The sequence below is a fragment of the Mixophyes fleayi genome, chromosome 6, assembly GCF_038048845.1.
Source record: "Mixophyes fleayi isolate aMixFle1 chromosome 6, aMixFle1.hap1, whole genome shotgun sequence".
Taxonomy (NCBI): Eukaryota; Metazoa; Chordata; class Amphibia; order Anura; family Limnodynastidae; genus Mixophyes; species Mixophyes fleayi.
This window is the reverse complement of record NC_134407.1, coordinates 144,023,650-144,049,352: the sequence shown is the minus strand read 5'-3', so window position 1 is coordinate 144,049,352 and position 25,703 is coordinate 144,023,650. Positions and strand designations below refer to the sequence as shown.

Genomic DNA, 25,703 nt, shown 5'->3' with positions numbered 1-25,703 from the left:
GCATATTAAACATTTTCGGATGGTGGATACACAGGAGAAGAAAGTGTAGTCCACACCACCATACTTTAACATAAACTGAGAAAATCCTTATTCTCATCTTTAGTAAAAATAGCAATCTAGACATGAAAGTAGGTGGTGGCCTCCGCCACCCCACAACTTGTAAATGGAAAACACCAATCATGGCGTTCGTTTAACTTATATAGTTCAACAGTGCAAAACAACTTATAACTTCATGGCTATGCCAGGGATCTAACTACAGAATCTATATATCTTTAAATCTATATACTTTTGAGAGTATAAGCATCAAGATACTCTGGGAATCCTACCCAGGGCTATTTGTCCTAACTATTTCACTAAACTCCATGGTAGTTTCCCGCTGTTTGCAAAAGAGGGATAAGATCTGTGCAAAAATGATATACCTTAGTTAGCATTTGCATTTTAACTATTAAAGATTATAATTTCAAACCACTAGATATGTAACTATCTTTAGTTTCAGTAGTCCTGAACAATGGCACTCTCCTTTATCTACTATCCCATTCTAACAAAATCACGCATTCAAAATATATGTAACTCTCCAAGATTGAAGACTCAACAAGGTTACTCGTATTTCTCTATCATACTACTTAAACACGTACTAAACATTCAAGATATTCAATTCTCCACGATTATAAACTGTAAACCTGAGTCCATATTACTTATCCAAAGTCTGGGCCAGTCTTTATCCCACCCAGGACTACTCGCTTCAAACTGTTTCTCTGAAATCCAAGTTAGCTAACAGATGTCATATAGTGGGAGAAGCTCAATACAAAACTGATATAACCTGGCTAGTACTTGTGTTTTAACTAATAAAGATTATAATTTCATACCATTAGAGTCCTCACTATCTCTAGTTTCAGTAAGTCTCAATGAGGTTACTCCTATTTATCTATGATACTACTCAAATAAGTATTACACATTCAAAATATTTGACTCTCCAAGATTGTAGATTTCAAACCTAGGTCCAATTTACTTATCTGCGGTCTGGGCAAGTCTCTCAGAGCTTTCTTCGTCAAGATAAGCTTGTGCATCCTCAGCTGTGTTAAAGTCTCTAAAGGATTCCGGGAGGCCAACTAGACGAAGGTTATTGCCACGTGATCTATTTTCCAGATCACATTGAGCATTTGCCTCTCTGTCTTGCGTAACATGGTAACCTCTTGCTGCAAAGTGGAGATGTCTTGCATGTGTTCTCCTATGCGTTGTTCATTGGCTACCACTTGTTTATTTGTGGCCGTTAGCTGATCTGACAGCTCTTTAATGACATCCGCAAATTTATTTGCTTGTGATTGCAGCAAGGATTCCATAGTCTCACGTATAGCTCTCCCCACTTACGCATATGATAGAGATGACCCTCCTGGACCCGAGGTCGTTACCTCAGTTTGTTGCGTATTCACTATCGACATATCTATGTCAGAGTTAGCCTCATTGCTGGCTGCATTTTCCCCTCCACCTGACATAGTGGTGTTACTTTCACCCTTCTTCTTTTCAGGTTTAGATCGCTGCGGCTTAGCCGCGGAAGAAGTATTCCTATACTTTTCCAACTTTAGTACCATTTAACAAACACAATGCATCACTGTTGAATATCGTTGTGGTAAATGAACAGAGACCATTCCCCTCGGTCTCCTACATTAGAAGGCTTTTCACTCAATGAGTTTTATCCTCTATCAAAGAACTTGAAGAAATCTGCAAATCGTATATTTAGAAGCATCAGATATAGCAGTAATTTACAGAATCACCAGTAGATGGTGTTATTTGCTAGAGTCTTAATGGACTTTCAGCATTTGTGTGTAAGATAAGGGTGTTTAACCCTTTGCTAGCTGAACCATAGCACAGTTGAGTGGGAAACAAAAGCAAGGGCTAAAATATAGTACATGCTATAATCCACATTTTGTGAGAAATTAAGGACAGGCTGGTTATGGTGTTATCAAACCTTCCTTGCTGACTTGAAATCTATGAATTAAGCGTTCCAATCTCTTGGCCCAATTATAACATCTTATGGGCTGTTCAGTCCAGTGCCTTCTTCCACTCAGGCAATTTCACATGTTCCGGGATCTGTCCTCTGCCTGACATTGCACAAACACATCAAACAGAATTCCCAACTTTTCTTGCTTGTCAACTCCTTTCCAGCTGCTGACCTCATTCCAGACCATGTAGAGGTCCTCCTAGGGCGAATAGACCCATTCATCTCTGGGGGACAGCTGCAGCTCTGGGTCCTGGAGGTATAATGGGGTCCCCCATCTATGCTGGATGTTGCGCTGCTACTTTTTTGGCCCTTTCTTCAATGAATAACAGCTTCACTGCAATATCAACAATATGCAATATACAATATATTTATTTACAGTGAGCTACAATGTCCCCTTATCCACATGTAATTAGACACTGCAGTTGGACTCTGTTGAGCTGGGGAACAAAAGCAAGGGCTATAAAAAGTACATGCTATAATCAATATTTTGTGAGAAACCAGGGACAGGCAGGTTAAGGTGTTATCAAAATTTGTTTCGTCACAACTAGTATCATCATGACTGGTGCCAGCAGCTGGTTGCCATATCGATTGTGCTTAGCAATTGCACTGGAGACTGACAAGAACACTGCCACCCTCCTGTTTCTGTGTGAGCAATGACGCAGAGTAATGTCACTGGAGACTGACAAGAACACTACCATCCCTCCTGTTTGTGTGAGCAATGGCACAGAGCAATGGCACTGGAGACTAGAGAGTGATATGAACACTGCCACCCCTTCTGTTTCATGTGAGCAATAGCACTGGAGGCTGTAGAGTGACAAAACACTGCTACCCCTTCTGTTTCGTTGTGAGCAATGGCACTGTACAATGTCACTGAAGACTGAAAAGAACACTGCCACCCCTCCTGTTTCTGTGGGAGCAATGGCACAGAGCAATGGCACTGGAGACTGACAAGAACACTACCACTCCTCCTGTTTCTGTGTGAGCAATGGTGCTGAGCAATGGCACTGGATACTGCCAAGAACGCTGCTATCCCTCCTATGTCTGTCAGAGAAATGATGCCGGATCTCCAGGGAGGGAGGTACTTATGGAATCCAAAACACGTGAGAACCGACGATGCAACAATGACGTTTGGATTTGATTTCAGTTCCGAGGACGCGGTTCGACTCGGTGCTCGAATTTGCAATGTTCGAAGGGGGGGCTCGGTATTTAGAAAACCGAGCATGAGCATCACTAGTTTTAAACTGAAAAAAGCTTTCGCAATGATCTTTTCACTTCACCCTCCAATGCAACACTTATTACCATCATTTTATGGTTACTAGATAACAGGTAAGCTGAACTCGTATGAATATTGGTGTTGCACATAAACTGTCTGCCTCTATCAGATCCATATCAGAACCCAGGGAAGGTATGTGCATTGAACTAATAGAGATAGAGTAACTGTGGAATCTGTCTGTTGCCTATTTCCATTGACTGCCAGTACTGTAAGGGAGAGTTTCCAATAATATAGTAGAAGAAACAATTAAGGGGCATTTAGAAAAAATGTAAAACATTTATACATAAGGGTTATTGACTAACATTATTCAAAGGTGCAAATATGTACTTAAACCATGACAATCAAACAAGGAATTAGCTTTCATCTGTCTTGTGCAAGTTTAATAACAAAAATAAATTTGTTATTAATTGTGATGGTTTCAGCCCAGATTTGCATCTTGGAAAATAAGTGTGTCTTACTGTGACAGAAAATTCTATGTCACACTGATATGTACACTTTAATTCCTTCATATACATACCACAAATTCTGAGCCCATCCCAACTTGAATAAGCAGTCTTTTTAAGAAAATATTTGTCTAAATATTAAATTTATTACAACTCACAGTGATGAAGGGTAACACAGCATTCAAAAATATCGTAACATAAAATACAGATCCATCATACAGAGGCAAGTCACAGGTAGCAGCAGGGGGGGGGGATTCGTATAAAATGGATATCAGTTTAATTGATGAGCTGTGAATGCCACATTTCAGAGTAAGCAGTGAAATGTAAAGTACAACAGATGGCTACACAAAGTGGAGGCAGCCATTTTATGTGTTGAACCAATATTCAATTCATTGGGGATAAGAGCCATAATTGAGTCAGGAGGTCCTGTGCTTCAGTGATGTCACTAGTTCCTTATGAATTGATGCCCTGCATTTTCATAAATATTGGTTTAGCCCATAAAATAGCTGCTTCCACTGTGTGTAGCCATTGGGTACAGTTGAACCTGTTTGCTGGAAGAGTGGTTGTATCCAAGGACACTAAAGTATTGGCATTTACAGGATGCTACAAGTTACTGAAATCCATCAATGGCATTTCAGCGATCAAACCGGTTATATTTAAATAATGCATTAATGGGCTATGTGAGAACAGTCACTTCACTATTTCAGTTAATTTCCCTATAAATATTTTGAAAAAAAAAAACATTCATGTCCCCAGCATGGAAAAAAATAATAATTTTGTGGTGAGGACACTGAACTGAATGGATTTTTTATGCAATCATGTTCTCACATCACAGTCATTGGTTTATCCCCAAATTTTCTCAAAATAGAGAATATATTTTTCTAGAGGACATAACTTTATGAAGCTGTAGTTGTACTGTAAGGGAAGCAAAATTCCTATGCATCCACCAATTGATTATTCAGCTCAGTTCCTGTCTGGTGATGCTAAGGTGTCCCAGTAAAAAGGTCCATTCATCTTTTTCCTTTGTGAGACTCCACATATTTTAATAGAAGTAAAGCTTTCTACAAATATAATCCTCATCACAGATTAGTAGCCAGGGAACCAGTCAGCGCTTCATCGAACCGTCCTCTGAATAGCTGTTAATTTCTCCACTAGCTCATGGAAACTTGGTCGCTCCATGGGTTTGTCCATCCAGCTCATCAGCATCAAGTTGTACATTTCCATACTGCAGTTAGTAGGCTGTGGCAGTCTGTAGCCTTTTGTGACTTTAGGTATTACAACCTGGTTAGTCATACCTGCCAAAAACAGGATAAAAACAGATCTAATATTTGGTAAACCGTTGAAGGTCAGAATAGATAACCAAACTCCAACATAAGATCTCTCTGGGATCCACCAGACAGATCTTAGGTTGTCTGCGGAATTTGGAGATAAGAGTCCTCACACCAGCCCCAAACACACCACACAACAAAATCAATAGACTGTTGTCATCTTTTCTCTATTCACAGACCGTAAACTCAACAAATGTGACTTCACAAATACAAAGCAGAAAGTAATTTAGCAGAATAGCAAAGCAAAATTGGACCTTGAAGATTTTATCAACAGAACTTTGCACCTCTGCTAAACGGCCTATTCTGCTGTAAAAATAAAAAACATTTGGGGGAAATTTCACATTGATTTATAGTTTTAGCCAACTAACATAAATTATAATCTTGACACAAACCCTAAAGGAGACCCCAATCAAACCTTGATCCTAATCAATTTATTTAAAGAGATCTTCTACATGGGTTCCTGCAACTTTCAGTGAATATATTGCTTTTCCTTCCTTCCATATTTGTAGTCACATATCTATATCATCAGGAAGACCTGATGATTTATGTTGCCTCGGAATACAACACAAAGCTGCTTTGTGGAAGCAATTGTATCTAACGCTGCTTAGAAAGCTCACCAGTATTGTTGTACAACACAAAGTAACAACAGTAAACAACTGTATTCAGTGATAAAAATACAGTGCTGAAAGGGAGAAAAGGAAGCAGAAACATAAAACAATATATTTATAAAAGCATGCAGGGGTAATCTGATGGTGGGAACCTCATTAAATACAGCACCTTATATTTATAGATAAAGTAGGCAAACATGTACTTCCAATATGTGAGAACTAGGATGCATGCAAACATTTCTAATATAGAACATACTATTTAAATATCTCCCTTGTCATTATATTTTATTAAGGAATGCAAAGGATAAGTCAATTTCTGCTTTTTATATATTTAAAAAAAAAATCCAACCCCTTTGCTGGCATTGCGGGGATCTCTACCCTGGGATCCCAATGCTCAACGCTTTTAGGATCCATGATGAAATTGGGCAGAGAGTCCAATCTTAATGTATGTTGCAGCAGATCCTCTGTCAGCCCTGCTGCTTGTCACATAAGTGATGATCCAGACGCAGACCTCTGACACAACTGCCCTTTAAAGACACGCTCAATAATTATAGATGTTGTGACTTAAAACATTGGCTTTCTGAAGCTACGCATACCTCAAATGATTATCCGGGCAAAATCAGCATAAAATAAGCACAGTCCCAGATCCACATGATCTATGACAACAATTCACCAAAAACCTGCCCTGTATGCTCAACTGTTGTCACTTTGTGATGAAGCCTCTCCTACTTCCCTGAAAGCTCTGCCCTTTTCAGATCCATGAATCGGGAATCTCACCAAAATTAAGGTGATGATTTGGCAACAGCTAATAAAGCCTCTGATGCAGCCTACTGTGAAATCTGGCCTTCTGCCTGATTTCACTAGGGACCAAAATCACGCACAGGAAAGAGGTCTCAGTGGAAGACTCTACATTTTTCCAGTAGGGGTATCGCGGAATACTTTCTTTAAACATTGATCAAAATTTTTCAATATTGGCCAACATGACTGAATAAATAAAACTTATATCTTTTCTTTGTAATGATTTATTCCAGTGTGAACTATTCTATTTTTCCCTTCCTCACTAAATAATGCTTAGTTATATCGACTATGCCAGTTATGGGGTGTATACATAAGTTTTAGTTATACCCCTATTAGGCATCCTTACCTTTATATGGCAAATCACCAAATGTGTAAATTTCATAAATCACAATCCCAAATGACCACACATCCGATTTGGTTGAATATTTACTGTACGCTAAAGCTTCTGGTGCTGTCCATCTTATTGGGATAGAGTGGTTGTGTTCTGGAGAATAAAGATCATCCTGAAATGAAGCAGACATGAGATGAAAATGGGGCATAATTCAAACGTCACTAATGATACTGAAAGCAATTTGTGAAAAAAGTTTTATTGTACTTTTGAATATTCTCCTAGCTAGATGATGGTGCTGTGAAATATTCCTGTCCAACCTGAGCTTTTATGTTCTCTACAAACCTCTACTTATTTTTCTGGATATTCGCATTTATTAGTGCAAGGCCAGCTATCAAAGTATTTGTTCTGTTGAAGTAAAGTAAAAAATCGTCTACAAGCTAAAAATAATAACAGTGCCCCCTCATGATAAGATAATTGTAGAAATGTGCTATATATTATTACTAATCATTTTGTACCAAATAATCTTAATTTATGTAACAAAAGGTTGTAAAAAATATATATTTTTTTTTAAACTTATCCAGGTTTCAAGATAATGGCTTGCTAAAAATTACCATTCCAACATATTTTCAAGATTTTTGAGAGAAGAGAAAGTCACATGGTGAGAGGCGAGTGAGTTACGCACTCAAAGGAGAGTGAGTTACGCACTGAGAGGCGAGTGGGTTACGCACTGAGAGGAGAGTGAGTTACGCACTGAGAGGAGAGTGGGTTACGCACTGAGAGGAGAGTGGGTTACCCACTGAGAGGAGAGTGGGTTACCCACTGAGAGGAGACTGGGTTACCCACTGAGAGGAGACTGGGTTACCCACTGAGAGGAGAGTGGGTTACCCACTGAGAGGAGAGTGGGTTACGCACTGAGAGGAGAGTGGGTTACGCACTGAGAGGCGAGTGGGTTACCCACTGAGAGGAGAGTGGGTTACCCACTGAGAGGAGAGTGGGTTACACACGGAGAGGAGACTGGGTTACCCACTGAGAGGAGAGTGGGTTACCCACTGAGAGGAGAGTGGGTTACCCACTGAGAGGAGAGTGGGTTACACACTAAGAGGAGAGTGGGTTACACACGGAGAGGAGAGTGGGTTACGCACTGAGAGGAGAGTGAGTTACACACTGAGAGGAGACTGAGTTACGCACTGAGAGGAGAGTGAGTTACCCCTCAGAGGAGAGTGAGTTACCCACTGAGAGGAGAGTGGGTTACACACGGAGAGGAGACTGGGTTACCCACTGAGAGGAGAGTGGGTTACCCACTGAGAGGAGAGTGGGTTACACACAGAGAGGAGAGTGAGTTACACACGGAGAGGAGAGTGAGTTACACACGGAGAGGAGAGTGGGTTACACACGGAGAGGAGACTGGGTTACCCACTGAGAGGAAAGTGAGTTACGCACTGAGAGGAAAATGAGTTACGCACTGAGAGGTGAGTGAGTTACACACTGAGAGGAGAGTGGGTTACACACGGAGAGGAGAGTGAGTTACACACTGAGAAGAGAGTGAGTTACCCACTGAGAGGAGACTGGGTTACCCACTGAGAGGAGACTGGGTTACCCACTGAGAGGAGAGTGGGTTACCCACTGAGAGGAGAGTGGGTTACGCACTGAGAGGAGAGTGGGTTACGCACTGAGAGGCGAGTGGGTTACCCACTGAGAGGAGAGTGGGTTACCCACATAGAGGAGAGTGAGTTACACACTGAGAGGAGAGTGGGTTACCCACGGAGAGGAGAGTGGGTTACCCACGGAGAGGAGAGTGAGTTACACACTGAGAGGAGAGTGGGTTCCACACGGAGAGGAGAGTGAGTTACACACGGAGAGGAGAGTGGGTTACACACAAAGATGACAGCGGGTTACACAATGAGCAGAGAGTGGTTACACACTGAGAGTAGAGTGAGTTACGCACTGAGAGTAGAGTAAGTTACGCACTGAGAGGAGAGAGAGTTATGCACTGAGAGGAGATAGAGTTATGCACTGAGAAGAGATTGAGTTACACACTGAAAGAGGACAATGAATTACACACTGAGAGGAGAGTGGGACACATGGCAAGAAGAGAGTGGGATGGACAACAAGATAAGAGGAAGACATACGATGAGAGGACAGTGGGACATACAGTGAGAGTTTAGACACTTATGAACTGTGCATTTTCTTAATGGAACTGCGATTATTTGTCTTAGCTGATTTATATTACACCCTTCAGCTATGATGTTTTTTGGAGACAGACTGACTTTGTGCTAATACTTGCTGGTTATTGTATGATATTGCAACATATAAAATAGAACATGTGTTTACAATTTGGAATTAACATTGCGGTCCTGGAAGACATTATATAGTGATATGCTGTTTTCATATTACTCAGTAGAATATTATATTGGTACTGGTGTAGCAGGTCTTAAGGAGTGCTAATTTTAAGTGGATTTCAAATAAATTATAGACTTTACATTGCTATAATAATCCATAAATCTTTATTTCAAGTATATATACAGTATCCGTTTATATATATTTTGTATGATAAATATGATTTATTGGAATCAAGTGCTAGATGATCATCTTTTAATCTCTATACAATGAGACGATGTTGAGTTATACACCTAGTAGACAGTGGGTTACATACTGAGAGGACAATGTGTAATCTGCTGAAAGGGGGACAGTGGAAGGATGATTGATTATACACCTAGAGGACTGTGGTTTACATACTGAGAGGACAATGTGTAATCTGCTGAAAGGGGGGCACACCGGGAGAGGATAGTGGAAGGATGATGGATTATACACCTAAGGGTAAATGTATCAAAGTGGGAGTTTGCCAGCGTGTTTAAATCGCGGCAAATCGCGATTTTTAAAAAAAAAACTGGAAATGTATCAAGCTGCGATTTTGACACTCATGTTCAAAATCGCTGGTCATCTCTGGCGATTTTGAGCGATGTAAACACCCCCGAGTTTATCTAACTCTCCTGTGTTTGGCAAACTCTCCTGTGTTGTAACAGTGAGTTGTAAACACATCACTGTTACACTGACCTGTCATACAGCTGCCAGAGCTCCGGCTGTTGTTAAAATGTTAAAGAACAGATAAAAGTTTTTAAAAAAAAAAGTGTGGGGTCCCCCCGCTATTTATGCTTAACCCTAGTGCTGCCTGACTAGTGCTGGTCCCGTGAAAATCGGGGAAAAATTTTGCGTGGGGTTCCCCCGATTTTCACTTTACCAGCACTAGGCAAACCAGCCAGGGTTGGCGGCACTATAGCAGGGGGACACGCGGCAGGGGTCCCCCTGCCATAATGACTAACCAACCCTAGACTGTTCAGCGCTGGGCTGGATTCCCTAGGGAGTGGGGTCCGCTGAAAAAAACTAGTGGGCCCCCCCCCTAGAAAGAACCAGCCCAGTGCTGAACAGTCTAGGGTTGGTTAGTCATTATGGCAGGGGGACCCCTGCCGCGCGTCCCCCTGCTATAGTGCCGCCAACCCTGGCTGGTTTGCCTAGTGCTGGTAAAGTGAAAATCGGGGGAACCGTACGCAAAATTTTACCCCGATTTTCACTTTACCAGCACTAGTCAGGCAGCACTAGGGTTAAGCATAAATAGCGGGGGGCCCCACGCTTTTTTTAAAAAAAAACTTTTATCTGTTCTTTAACATTTTAACACTGCCAGGGCAGTGTAACAGTAATGTGTTGATACAACACGCTGCTATCAAGCAGCGTGTTGTATCTGACGTGTTTAGAAGCAAACTCTCCTGAGTTTGCTAACTCGCAGCTTCATACATTGTAGACTTGTATAGCTGCAGTGGCAAACAGTGGTGAGTTTGATCTCTGGCGATTTTGCAAGTAGCGATTTTGACAGAAGCAGAACTCTGGCGATTTTGTATGAAAACTCAGCTTCATACATCGGCTAGTTTCAACTCTCCTGAGAAAATCGCTGGAGTTGCAAACTCGCAGCTTGATACATTTACCCCCTAGAGTACTGTGGGTTACATATTGAATGGAGAGTGAGTTACACACTGAGAGGACAGCAAGTTACACACTGAGAGGAAAGCGGGTTACACACTGAGAGGACAGCAGGTTGCACATTGAGAGGACAGAGGATTGCACACTGAGAGGACAGCAAGTTACACACTGAGAGGACAGCGGGGTTACACACTGAGAGGACAGCAACTTTCACACTGAGAGGACAGGAGCTTGCACATTGAGAGGACAGAGGATTGCACACTGAGAGGGCAGCAACTTGCACACTGAGAGGCCAGGAGCTTGCACACTGAGAGGACAGCGGGTTACACACTGAGAGGACAGCGGGTTACACACTGAGAGGACAGTGGGTTACACACTGAGAGGACAGCGGCTTGCACACTGAGAGGACAGCGAGTTACATACAGAGAGGAGAGAGGATGACATACTGAGAGGACATCGAGCTACACACTGAGAGTATAGTGGTTTGTAGCCAACCTTAAGCAAACGGGCCAATCCAAAATCAGCAATCTTACAGATAAGGTTTTCTCCCACCAGGACATTTCGTGTGGCCAGATCTCTGTGCACCACTTGTTTTTTTTCCAGATACTCCATACCATCTGCCACTTGACAAATTATGTGAATAAAATCTGCATTTGCAAGCTCACTGCCTTCAGTACCTGCAGAGAGATGAGGAAATTAGGTCATTTCTGACACAAGACGTAAGAAGAAACATTATGATCTGTTCCCATTTCGTTCCAAGAATCAATCTGACAAATCTTTCTAGTCTAGTATCAAAATACAACTCATACATCAAGTTAAGAACAAAATTGATAAGAATTTTCTATTGTTAAAATTTGATAGTGTATTAGGATCTCTACAGTCTGATAAACCGGTGGTTATTTTTAAGAACTCGGACACTTTGATAAAAAAATTGTCTCTCTCACTCTGCCCCCCTCCATGTCTCTCTCACTCTGCCCCCCATGTCTCTCTCACTCTGCCCCCCTCCATGTCTCTCTCACTCTGCCCCCCCATGTCTCTCTCACTCTGCCCCCCTCCATGTCTCTCTCACTCTGCCCCCCCATGTCTCTCTCACTCTGCTCCCCTCCATGTCTCTCTCACTCTGCCCCCCCATGTCTCTCTCACTCTGCCCCCTCCATGTCTCTCACTCTGCCCCCCTCCATGTCTCTCTCACTCTGCCCCCCATCCATGTCTCTCTCACTCTGCCCCCCTCCATGTCTCTCTCACTCTGCCCCCCTCCAAGTCTCTCTCACTCTGCCCCCCATGTCTCTCTCACTCTGCCCCCCTCCATGTCTCTCTCACTCTGCCTCCCATGTCTCTCTCACTCTGCCCCCCTCCATGTCTCTCTCACTCTGCCCCCCCATGTCTCTCTCACTCTGCCCCCCTCCATGTCTCTCACTCTGCCCCCCCATGTCTCTCTCACTCTGCCACTCTCCATGTCTTTCTCACTCTGCCCCCCATCCATGTCTCTCACTCTGCCTCCCTCCATGTCTCTAACTCTGCCCCCCTCCATGTCTCTCTCATTTTGCCCCCATCCATGTCTCTCTCACTCTGCCCCCCTCTATGTCTCTTTCACTCTGCCCCCCATCCATGTCTCTCTCACTCTGCCCCCCATCCATGTCTCTCTCACTCTGCCCCCTCTATGTCTCTTTCACTCTGCCCCCATCCATGTCTCTCTCACTCTGCCCCATCCATGTCTCTCTCACTCTGCCCCCCTTCCATGTCTCTCTCACTCTGCCCCCCTCTATGTCTCTTTCACTCTGCCCCCCATCCATGTCTCTCTCACTCTGCCCCCATCCATGTCTCTCTCACTCTGCCCCCCATCCATGTCTCCCTCACTCTGCCCCCATTCCATGTCTCTCTCACTCTGCCCCCCCAGTCTCTCTCACTCTGCCCCCCCATGTCTCTCTCACTCTGCCCCCTCCATGTCTCTCTCACTCTGCCCCCCCATGTCTCTCTCACTCTGCCCCCCTCCATGTCTCTCTCACTCTGCCTCCCATGTCTCTCTCACTCTGCCTCCCTCCATGTCTCTCTCACTCTGCCCCCCCATGTCTCTCTCACTCTGCCCCCCTCCATGTCTCTCACTCTGCCCCCCCATGTCTCTCTCACTCTGCCACTCTCCATGTCTTTCTCACTCTGCCCCCCATCCATGTCTCTCACTCTGCCTCCCTCTATGTCTCTAACTCTGCCCCCCTCCATGTCTCTCTCATTCTGCCCCATCCATATCTCTCTCACTCTGCCCCCCTCTATGTCTCTTTCACTCTGCCCCCCATCCATGTCTCTCTCACTCTGCCCCCCATCCATGTCTCTCTCACTCTGCCCCCCTCTATGTCTCTTTCACTCTGCCCCCATCCATGTCTCTCTCACTCTGCCCCCCATCCATGTCTCTCACACTCTGCCCCCCTTCCATGTCTCTCTCACTCTGCCCCCCTCTATGTCTCTTTCACTCTGCCCCCCATCCATGTCTCTCTCACTCTGCCCCCATCCATGTCTCTCTCACTCTGCCCCCCATCCATGTCTCCCTCACTCTGCCCCCATTCCATGTCTCTCTCACCCTGCCCCCCCAGTCTCTCTCACTCTGCCCCCCCCATGTCTCTCTCACTCTGCCCCCCTCTATGTCTCTCTCACTCTGCCCCCATGTCTCTCTCACTCTGCCCCCCTCCATGTCTCTCTCACTCTGCCCCCCTCCATGTCTCTCTCACTCTGCCCCCCTCTATGTCTCTCTCACTCTGCCCCCCCATGTCTCTCTCACTCTGCCCCCCTCCATGTCTTTCTCACTCTGCCCCCCTCCATGTCTCTCTCACTCTGCTCCCCATCTATGTCTCTCTCACTCTGTCCCCCATCCATGTCTCTCTCACTCTGCCCCCCATGTCTCTCTCACTCTGCCCCCATCCATGTCTCTATCACTCTGTCCCCCATCCATGTCTCTCTCACTCTGCCCCCCTTCCATGTCTCTCTCACTCTGCCCCCTCCATGTCTCTCACTCTGCCCCCCCATGTCTCTCTCACTCTGCCCCCCTCCATGTCTCTCTCACTCTGTCCCCCATCCATGTCTCTCACTCTGGCCCCCATCCATGTCTCTCACTCTGCCCCCCATCCATGTCTCTCTCACTCTGCCCCCCATCCATGTCTCTCTCACTCTGCCCCCCTCCATGTCTCTCACTCTGCCCCCCTTCCATGTCTCTCTCACTATGCCCCCCATCCATGTCTCTCTCACTCTGTCCCCCATCCATGTCTCTCACTCTGCCCCCCATCCCTGTCTCTCTCACTCTGCCCCCCTCCATGTCTCTCACTCTGCCCCCCTTCCATGTCTCTCTCACTCTGCCCCCCTCCATGTCTCTCACTCTGCCCCCCTTCCATGTCTCTCTCACTCTGCCCCCCATCCATGTCTCTCTCACTCTGCCCCCCATCCATGTCTCTCACTCTGCCCCCCATCCCTGTCTCTCTCACTCTGCCCCCCTCCATGTCTCTCACTCTGCCCCCCATCCCTGTCTCTCTCACTTTGCCCCCCTCCATGTCTCTCACTCTGCCCCCCTTCCATGTCTCTCTCACTCTGCCCCCATCCATGTCTCTCTCACTCTGCCCCCCATCCATGTCTCTCTCACTCTGCCCCCCATCCATGTCTCTCACTCTGCCCCCCTGTTCCCTGAAATGTGTATGTGTGTGTATATATATATATATATATATATATATATATATATATATATATATATATATACTTTTATGGTTTATGTGTCCATTTTGCATAAATGAATCAGTTTATTCTGGGAAATGCACAGATTTATGGGTCAAGATGGTGATGTCTGCATGAGTGCAACATTTTGCTTCTTATAGAAGTAGCTGGACAGGTCAGGTGTACCTCGTTATTATGATTACTATTACTGAAAACTATACATATATATTGGTATATTTTAACCTTTTTCTCCTTATTCAAAATGTGCATCAAAAAATATTTTTTATTATTATTGCAGTACTGTGTTAACCAGAAAAAAATGTATGTGATGTTAAATACTTTCATGTCTAAAAAGACAAAAGTATTATAGGTGTGATACTTTTATTGGCTAACCAAAAAATATAATTATCCTATTTGCTAGCTTACAGAGCACAGATGCCCCTTCATCAGGCAAGTTTGATAAATGACTGAAAAGAAAGGCACAACTTTTGCCTGATGAAGGGGCATCTGTGCTCTGAAAGCTAGCAAATAGGATAATTATATTTTTTGGTTAGCCAATAAAGGTAGCACGCCCATAATACTTTTATCTTCTTATTCAAAGAATGCTTGATATCATTGAAATGAACACAATAATTATTTCTAATTGTTTGTACCAGCTGGCTCCAGCTCCTCCATAGGTTTCAACTTACCTGTCCATTGTCCTTTTATAGTCTTAAGATATTTGTATGTTAGATATGGTTCTACTGCCATCTACTGGCTAAAGTCATTACTTGTTTCATTTATTTTAAATTAATCATGAACTAGAATTACTCACATGTTGGATGTATAGTTTTATTTCCCTGCTAATTAGAAAATCTGAATGCAGCTCCAGTTTCCTTGTCATCATGGGGAATTCTCCACCATTAAGATTATTTATGTTAACAGGGGGCTACATTCACCAATTCATACTTGCCTACTCTCCCGGAATTTCAGGGAAGCTCCCGAATTTTGAGGAACCCTTCTGAACTCCCAGAAGAGTAGGCATATTCCCGGACTACGGTGGACGTGGGGCTTAAAATCACATCATTAAACCCCACCCCAAAAATGCAATGCCTCTATTTGGGGCATTTGCCAGCAGGGGACGGGGCCACAATGACACTGGTGACCTTCCCTTCAGGATCTCCCGGAAAGAAGTTATAAAAGTTGGCAAGTAGGACCTAATTCATAATGTTAGAGAACATTATAGCACCTTTACTTACTTTTTAAGTAGTCATTTAAGTTTCCATTGTTCATGAGCTCAGTAACCATATAGACAGGCTCTCCGATTGAGCAGACTGCCAGCAGCTGGATGAGGTTCCTGTGACACAGGCATTTCAAAGCGTTCAACTCTTTCTCAAAGTCACTCCTGTTAAGGCTATCTGTGGGATCAAGAACATAACATTAAAATGACCATAACCACCGTTCACTCTGCTACTAAATCCCACAACTCTTTTAGGACAAACCTTGTTTAAATGTTTTTATTGCTACTTCTTCCTGATCATTCCAGATGCCTTTATAGACTTCTCCAAAAAATCCTTCCCCTAACTTCTTAGTTAGCTTGAACTCTGAACGTGGCCTCTCCCAGTTATCAACTGTATCAAGGGCCTATAAGAGAAAAGAATGATAGCTTGAAATGAGACAGTTACATATAATCACAAGACAAGTTCAAAATTTGGTGCAGGTGAGCAAAGATGCCGCAAAACTGATCACTTCCAGGCAAGATACTTTAAAAATGTACATCTTGTGACACCACGCTGGAAGATCACACAGAGCATCAAATCGGATGAGGAGAAAGCGCACTGCAGTCTTGCACCACATGGACTTCCCCCTTCCTCTGCAGGCTCCGGACTCAGTGACTAGGTAAGTGGGAGGTTTGAGTGGAATGTGGGAACATTTTGCAGTAAGTGGCGGTCTGAAGACATGTGGGACATTATGGAGTAAGTAGGGGGTCTATGAGGCATGTGGAAGGCTTGAGGTGCATATGTGGGCATTTTGGAATGAGTGATGTGGGAGTGCAGAGATCATTTTAAGACTTTTTTTTAATTACTGTGATTAAGGGTAATGTGTGGCCCCTTTGAAAGTCGGATCAGGTTGCCCATCGTTGACATAGAAAGTGAAACAAGTACATGAATAACAACATTTGTGCAAGGTTTGTTAAGGCATTCCCATAACGCAAAACCTGCTGCTGATTTGTATATTTTTTATGGAGCAGCTATAAAGAGCTTGTTTTAAAAAGGAAGTCTGCTGCAGTATATTTCTTCTTTAGTTGTTAAACCGAGGTTCTAGACGAGAAAGAGAAGAGCATCTTACATGTTCAGTGGTTTAAACAGACATCTGGGCAATAGTGTCTAATAGATGAGAATCACTTGTTATGGATCCTAGTCAGGGATTAGATCAGTTCTTGTACCAACAGCACCTGCACCATTTAACTTGTGTTAGTTAATAATACATTGCAAATCATTCTTATTACCAATTAATGACCTGGACCTGTAAAAAAGAAACTAATGTGGTCTACCGTCTCTTTAACATACAGTCTCCATGTTCCATATTTCGTTATGAATACTATAAAGCTGTAAATTGTGAGTTACACACACCTTAAGTCAACACCTACTGACAAAAGCTTACAAATCATCATCGTACAACTGTTGGACATTGTTCCCTGTGTTAGTTTATCTCACACTAACTGCCTCCAATGTTTATATACGTTATACAGTACATCTTACCTCCGTCACACAAGGCTGGAGCAAAGGGCCCTTGAGAAGCTTCCAGTTTGTTTTATGGAAAATGAGTAGTTCCTGAATGGTGCTGAAAGTTCTCCCATTCTGTAGGTAATATTCTCCCTTTGAGTCTACATTGATGCGGAAATGAGTGACTTTATTTTCATTGCGCACTGTAAGAAACAACCACAGAATATTGGAACAGCAGCTAGTATCCATTTCTTTTTCTTGGAAGGAGAAGGGAGAGCACCTGATATGTATTTTTAATTTTGCAAAACAAAAAAATGTGTTTATAGGTTATTTCAGACAAGAACGCATATGTTATAGCTCCGCCCACTTCACCACTTCCCCCTCCCATTTATAGATAAATCATTTAAATGCTAAGTTCACATCTGGTGGACTTTATTTTTGAGGGTGTTGAACATACAAAATAGACCATAAAGGTCTACATTACATATATACAGCACCAGTGGCCAGAGTGGAAATTTAGAAGGGGCGTTATTGAAAAGTGAGTGAATGAAATGTAATAGTTTTACAATGAAAGCAGTAGGTAATGTGAAAGTATAGCATACCACCGTAAACCATACTTGCCAACTCTCCCGGAGTGTCTGGGAGACTCCCGAATTCTGGGTGTGTCTCACGGACTCCCGGGAGAGTATGCCGTAAACCACCCTACTTCGACCACTGTACAGCACATATCCTATATGTAACATTTTGCTATAAAGACCGAGGGCTAGATTTACTAAACTGCGGGTTTGGAAAAGTGGAGATGTTGCCTATAGCAACCAATCAGATTTTAGCTGCCCAAAACATACTGGTAGGTTAATTGGCTGCTATCAAAATTTACCCTAGTGTGTGTGTGTGTGTGTGTGTGTGTGTGTGTGTGTGTGTGTGTGTGTATTAGGGAATTTAGACTGTAAGCCCCAATGGGACTGATGTGAATGAGTTCTCTGTACAGCGCTGCGGAATCAGTGGCGCTATATAAATAAATGTTGATGATGATGATGATGATAGCTGATTGGTTGCTATAGGCAACAACATCGTCATCATCATCACCATTTATTTATATAGCGCCACTGATTCTGTAGTGCTGTACAGAGCATCTCCACTTTTGCAAACCTGCAGTTTAGTAAATATACCCCCGAGTCTCTTTTTCTGTGGCCGGCCGCCTCCACAGCATCACACATCTAATGTTACTGAGTTTAAGGAGATATTTTTTTCCAATCTACTGTTTTCAAAATTTATGATATCGGCAAAATGATTCTCCTTTTAGGGCATAAACAGAGCACTAAATACATTTGGCCCACCAGCAACTGCAGGAGAGGTAAGTACACTCCACTACAAAACATACACCGATCAGCCCCAATATTAAAACCACCTGCCTAATATTGTGTAGGTCCAACTTGTGCTGTCAAAACATCTCTGACTGTTCACATGCTGCCTAACATATCCCACCCCTTGACAGGTGCCAGTCTAACAAGATTATCAATGTTACTCACTACACTAGTCACTGGTTTTATTGCTGTGGCTGATCGGAGAAATTAGTAAGCAGTTACAGAGAGAATAGGGGTTACAGCACTGTACAGATAATAATTTGCCTTTCACATCAGTCGTTGCCCCATTAGAGCTTACAGTCTAAGTTCCCTATCACACAAATATTTTAATATGTAGCCAATTAACCTACCATGTATTTCATTGGACTGTGGGAGGAAACCCAATCACAGGGAGCACATACAAACTCCACACAGATAGGGCTCTAGTCACACCCCCTATCATCAAGGACTCTTCTCAATCCACCTATAGCAGAACCCAAAATTGCAATATTCCCTTGACAGATTATGGTGCTTTGCTCATTTTCAACCAACGGATTGCCTGACCAGAAACAGAACTGTTGAGGGGTATGCTATAGTGCAAATTAATCCCAAGATAGCATTGCAAGCAAAAACAAGTTGGGTACATGCACTTTGTTTCATTTAGAAACACGTTAGATATGTACCACTATATACAATGAAGAGAGGCTCAGATTGGCACCTGTGTCTTCTGATATTTGCATAGATTAGAATCAGAACAAGACATATAACAGACCCACACACCTTTTCTGCGTAAGAGAGATTTAATGCAAAGAAAGTGCAGACCTTTAGACTTTTATTACTCGTGTTTTGTAGCTAGTGAGGGTTGTGATACATATGAGAAATTATTAATTATTCAGAAACCAGGGGTATATTTATTAAACTGTGGGTTTGAAAAAGTGAAGATGCTGCCTATAGCAACCAATCAGATTATAGCTGTCATTTTGTAGAAAGCACTAAATAAATGAAAGCTAGAATCTGATTGGTTGCTATAGGCAACATCTCCACTTTTTCAAACCTGCACCTGTAAATATAACCCCCAGATCTCTTCAAATATATTAAAAGGCAACTGGAATGCCACCATTTCTACAAAGTGTGAAAAAGCACATTTTCCTTTAACTTGTACTATTTCACTATAAAAAAAACGTATGGGGCATTTGATCAAAGCAAATATTTAATTGATTACAGAAATAGAGTTACTAGCCAAGTTTATTATTTATTTAGGTTAAGTCATCTCACAAAGTTGACCACCAAACTCTTGATATGCCCATCACCAGTCCCACTTAGGCAATATTCCCTCTATGCTGAGTTATCCAGATAAGAAAGAGTTAAAAGATTACTTTATGGAGGTTTCCACTCTGAAGGGTTCCATTCACAATCTCTAGGATATTTCTGAGAAATTAAATATTTTAACACTATCATTTCCAGATCACTTGGCTTAGGGGGCAAAGTGCACTTGGACATGGAAAATACACATTTTGTGAATGACAAAGGGCATCTCAGCAATCAGACATCAGTGTTCTGCTATTTAGAGGGCAGAAGGAGAAAATGGCAATAGTGTGGACCACAATTTGAAAGGTTAGCCAGAAATAAAGCATACTTGTCGGTTACACAAGGGAGTAAGCAGTCATGTTGTGGGTTAACCAATAGTCATGAAAATGCCGGCTGTAAATTCTCTAGAAATCATTGACATCACAGAGACTCGATACTCCAGAAGCTTTTTGTGTGGGTGTTATCTTTCTGCAGCCTTGTAGGTGCTACGGTTCTCATTGTAAGGAAGCTTTTCACTCATTACCTGATAATGAATATTGTCCAGGGTTGGTATCGCTGGGCCGCACCAGGTAGGAACCACTGGCATTAGGTGGAGTCAGTAGAAGCCTCTCTGCTTCATAACGATTAGATACTTCTATGTACCAGCTGTAACAAACATGCAGAAGTTAAGTGAGAGCCAGCAAATGACAAACAAAGACTGTACTAAAGAAGAAAGCAAAAAATGAAAAAAGGAAGTATTCCAGCCTGGATGTTATCCAATATTGTAATAGATAAATAGGAGTTTCTAGATCATGAATATATTAAGGATACCTTTTCATAGCTTTAAATGGGAACAGTAATACCACTTAACAGTCAGGAATAGCATCTCCTAAGTATTTTGTATTATTTATTAAGTGTTACATCATATAATTTAAAAACCACAAAAAATATGGAACGGCCTTGTTACTGTGCAAATGCGCCTATTTGTTTTCCAATAGCATTTCAAAATGCACGAACAATTTTCAGTTCTCTGAACAGTCTCCATATAAGGGGCGATGCTTCTACTTTTGCAAGTTTGTGGATCTACCTAAAATGAGCATGGTGAAAAGAGAAACAATGTCAATGTGCAACGTACTTCCAGTCTAGGAGGAGCCTTTCGTTAATTTCAGCTTTTATATTTTGCAACGTACGCCTTGATTACTTCGGTCAGCAATTATAAGCCAACGCAAAAAGATCATTGGTGAAAGTATCTTTATCACTCCCCTCCATGTTCCTACACCCTGCATTTTGCGCCCCCAAACGATCCTATAATTATTCTGCTACAAAAAAATGCATACTTATGTCTGTATGTTGAGTCACACACAGGGACTGGCTGGGCAAGGGGGCTTCTGCCGGTTCCATAGTGGGCTGCTTTTGGCTCGGTCACTGGAATACCTGCATTTTTTTCCCATGGAAATGCTTCTAATAGGTTGCTGAGCCAAGTCTCAACCCCCAGGCTACAATTTGCCAGCCAGCCCCTGCTCGCACATATCTCAAGTCCAACTCAACCTTCTATGTCAGGCATACAATTGCTTATACTTCCACTCAACGATATTGAAGTTATGCGTGTTAGTAGAAAAAGTCACATTACCCGATTTGTATACAATATAATATAATAAAGTGTCATATACAGAGAGTAGTGTCTTGACAATGTTATTAATAAATGTGAAAGTCATATTTTCCATATAAAATGTAAAATATCCCCCACATCTATCGTTTATCATTTTATAAATCCAATAAGAATCTTCTTTTCTGCAGTAGTCCAAATGCAAATGACAAATGGGTCTTCCAAATACATGGGTGTGAATTGATACACTCATGAGAATTGTATCTGGTGATGAACCCAAGTCTTATTATGTAAACATGCCCTTACTGTACTAAACTTACACTTGTCTGCACCAGTCTCTCCTCTCCAGGCATATGATACACACAAATCTACATCCTAAAGCATTTTGGAACTCATGTTCAGTATGGAAGTTTGTATATGTATGCCACATTAATCTTATTATGGTAGTATTTTTATAAAAGGTGGTGCCAGGTGGTTCAACATTCAGGAATACCCCACACCACTAAAAATCACAAATTACTTAGGGGGTAAAAAGACAGAGATTTTTCTTTAGGAAATGGGGTTCTTCAGCTGGAATACACAGAGATATCAACCCAATTGCAGTCACAAAATAAATTAATCGGTTTAGTGTTCAAGTTTTTGTAAACTGGGTACTTACGGCTCGTTGTTCATGTTTTGAAGACCAGAACTGATTGGGAGACCAGAAAACGTGGCTGATGTGGGACTGTCTGAGACCGTGAGACTGGAGGAAAAACTTGATAGAGTCACATAATTTGTTGGGACGAGCCCCATGTCCATGGTCCCTGTCATTTTCCTGGCCATGATATAATCTCCTTCATCTCTGACTTTGCAGAGTTCTTCCCCTTCTTTCACACTCAGTTCATTTATGTCCCTGGCATCAAAGTCATAGAGAGCAGTCACTATGTCGATGTTTGGCAGACTGGTAGATGCAGATTGGTGTATAGTAGACACAGTTTGTTGCCTGCTTAGCTGTGAATGAGGCCAGATCTTGTCCCACAGACACCCCAAACAGCTCAGCTGTTCCCTAAAGAAAGCCTCCATCCTGTGGTAAGGTCTGTGCCAGCTTTACCCGTCTGGTTACTGGTCACCTGTCTGCAGGCATGCTGTACTTTGTCACTTGGCTTTCTGTTTCTCTCTGATTTCTATCAGTGCAGTTATTTTTCTGTTCACTTCCTGATCACCTGAACCTTCAGAAACAAAACTAACTACAACCAGGAAGTTTTTTGAAAAGAATGTGAACAAACCAGTATCTGCAAAACTGGGCAATTCTTCCCGGGCAGAAGTGGAGTGGGCATCCTGGAACAAATCCACAGGTGGCAGGAATAGCCAAATAAAAATCAGTATTTCCTAATTCTTGTCATGCTTTTCACCTAGTACATTTGTTTCTTCATTAACATATTTGTATTTACAAACACATCTGGGGCCTGATTCATTAAGGATCTTAATTGAAGAGATATCTTATTTCAGTCTCCTGGACAAAATCATGTCACAATGCAAGGGGTGCAAACTAGTTTTCTGTTTTGCACATAAGTTAAATACTGACTGTTTTTTCATGTAGCACACAAATACTTGAGACCTTATTTGTACACTGAAATTTAAAGTTGATATTTGTGTGCTACATGAAAAAACAGTCAGTATTTAACTTATGTGCAAAACGGAAAAATAGTTTGCACCCCTTGCATTGTAACATGGTTTTGTCCAGGAGACTGATATAAGATACCTCTTCATTTAAGATCCTTAATGAATCAGGCCCTGGTTCCTCTTGACCAAATACAGCATGGAGGTATATACAAAACTGGGTACAATTATCACTATGTGGTATTATTCTGTATGAGAAACTGCATACTACCCTTTCATGGTTAATATGTTAGATGCCTTAATATTAGGACCTGCTCTTATTCTATACGTATGGACCACTGCATAGTAGAACTTCTCTCATTCCATATAATCCTCAGAATATTTTAATTCTATATCTGTGGACAGTTGTACAATACAACTTCTTGTTCTGTTTCCAGTCTCTTATATCTGTTTTTGTTCTGTGTATGGACAGTTGCACAGCACCAATTTTGTAGATAATGGCAACTGTAACATACAACTGATTGGGCCTGATTCATTAAGAACAGTAAAGTAAAAAAAATGAGTAACTTTGCGCCTTGGCAAAACCATGTTGCATTGGAGGGGGAGGTAAATATAAAATGTGGGGACAGATTTATAATTGGGGTAAGGCATGTCCTAAATCAACTTTAAATTTCAGTGTAAAAATAAGCTATCAAGTATTAGTGTGCTACATGAAAAAACAGCCATTATTTAATAGAGATGTTCACTGATCCCAGTGTTCTGGTTTTGGTTTTGGATCTGGATTAACTTCGTGTTTTGGTTTTGGCAAAACCGTCCTTGTGTGTTTTTGTTTTGATTTTGGTTTTGGATCCCGATTTTTTTCTAAAATCTCTATTTTTTTGGCTCGGGGATCAAAACATCGACAATTTGGGTCCATGGCCAGGAATGTCCCCAGGCCTTAATCCCATTGAAAACTTGTGGTCAATCCTGAAGAGGCAGGTCAAACAAAAACCCACAAATTCTGACAAACTCCAAGCATTGATTAGGGAAGAATGGGCAGCCATCACTCAGTATGTGGCCCATAAGTTGATTGACAGCATGCCGGGGCAAATTGGAGAGGTCTGGAGAAGGGACAACACTGTTAGCAATGGAGCACTCGTCTTTGGGTGTATATTAGACGCTACACTTTGTAGTGCAAATTCAGAAAAATAGAGTTTAATCACTGCTAGGCCCTCCCTAAATAAGCTAACAATGGGCTTGTTAGAGTAATGGCAGAAACACACATCAGTGCCAGGAAAGATTAATGGTGCAAGATGGAATTGTCCTTGGGACCTCCCACCCACCCATATGTTGGATCTTACAAAGGACATGCACACTTTAACAAATCAAGCACTTCAGCGACAAGGGCTGCCACTTTCGTGGCTGAAGTGCTTGATTTGTTTGGGCCCCCACTAAACCAGCAATCAATGCCATAAAGGCATGTTAGACCAACAGTGCTGTGAAATGAATTCTACACTGTCAAGATGTTGTCGTCATCATCTTCAGCATCATCCTCACCCTCATTGGGGTATATGACACCCCAAACACTTTGTAGTGCAAATTCAGAAAAATACTGTGCTATATTAGGAGTTCAGCACTCAGAAAATTCAGCTTTTTTTATAAGGGGGTATATGAGACCCCAAACACTTTGTAGTGCAAATTCAGAAAAATACAGTGCTATTAGGATTTTTTCAGCACTCAGAATATACAGATTTTTTTATAAGGGGGTATATGACACCCCAAACACTTTGTAGTGCAAATTCACAAAAATACAGTGCTATTAGGATTTCAGCACTCACAAAATACAGCTTTATTTAAAAGGGGGTATATGACACCCCAATAACTTTGTAGTGCAAATTCAGAAAAATACACACCCTCCTATTTCTACTCTATCACTTTGCTTGCTCTACTGTGACCTAATCCTTCTCTGTCCCTCTCTCAAATGGCGCTTGTTTGCCGTGGAGGCGGGTATTTATTGATTCCAAAACTCGCGAGATCCAAGACCCGACGACGTCACAATGACGTTTTGCCTCGTTTTGGAATCCGAATAGGCGCAAGGGTAACGAACAGACTCGGCTCGGTACTCGGATCCCCGAAGTTCGGGTGGGTCCGGTTTAAAAGAAACCGAGCCCACCCATCTCTACTAAAAACACTGAAGCAGCAAACTTTGTTGAAATCAATGCTTGTGTCATTCTCAAAACTTTTGGCCATGTTAAGTCTGCAGAGACAGAATAACAGTATAGAGGGACAGAAACTTATTTACCTTTAATGAGGTTGCTCATCTGGAAATAGGGAGAGCCCAGTTATCAAAGAGTGAAAGACTGAGGGGCAATCCTCAGGATATGTAAGTGTCAGCTCTGAGACATACCTGTGCATCAGTGTCTGATGTATTTGTTACATGCAACCAAGTATGTGCTGCAGGATTGAATAAAGTCATTTAAATCTTATATGAAAGATCATCAGTATATGTACTGCACAACTACACCAGGGTAACCTCAAATATATCAAACAGGCATGTGTAATAGATGTTTTACAAAGCCCACAGAACTTTAGACAAGGGGAGAAAGGACTCAGCTAACCAGAGAAACCTAAGGCCCTGGGTAGGTGCCTGCAGCCGTGGTTAGATCACACCTAAGAGGGAAGCTAGATAAGCAGTAAAGAATGGGGAACTCCAGGAATGGGGTTCAGGTCATACATTTCTCA

At 42.3% G+C, this 25,703-nt stretch overlaps 1 protein-coding gene across 1 annotated transcript; it reads right to left on the bottom strand.

The window, feature by feature from the left end:
* Positions 1-3,841: 3,841 nt before the first annotated feature.
* On the bottom strand, positions 3,842-22,579 carry SRMS (src-related kinase lacking C-terminal regulatory tyrosine and N-terminal myristylation sites). Its single transcript, XM_075176683.1, has 8 exons — positions 22,042-22,579; positions 20,322-20,443; positions 17,184-17,350; positions 15,924-16,065; positions 15,681-15,839; positions 11,248-11,429; positions 6,796-6,952; positions 3,842-5,010 (listed from the first exon to the last, which is right to left on the bottom strand). The coding sequence occupies exons 1-8, from the start codon at positions 22,443-22,445 to the stop codon at positions 4,829-4,831; spliced, it is 1,515 nt and encodes a 504-aa protein (XP_075032784.1). The 5' UTR covers positions 22,446-22,579; the 3' UTR covers positions 3,842-4,828.
* Between the last annotated feature and the right edge of the window lie 3,124 nt (positions 22,580-25,703).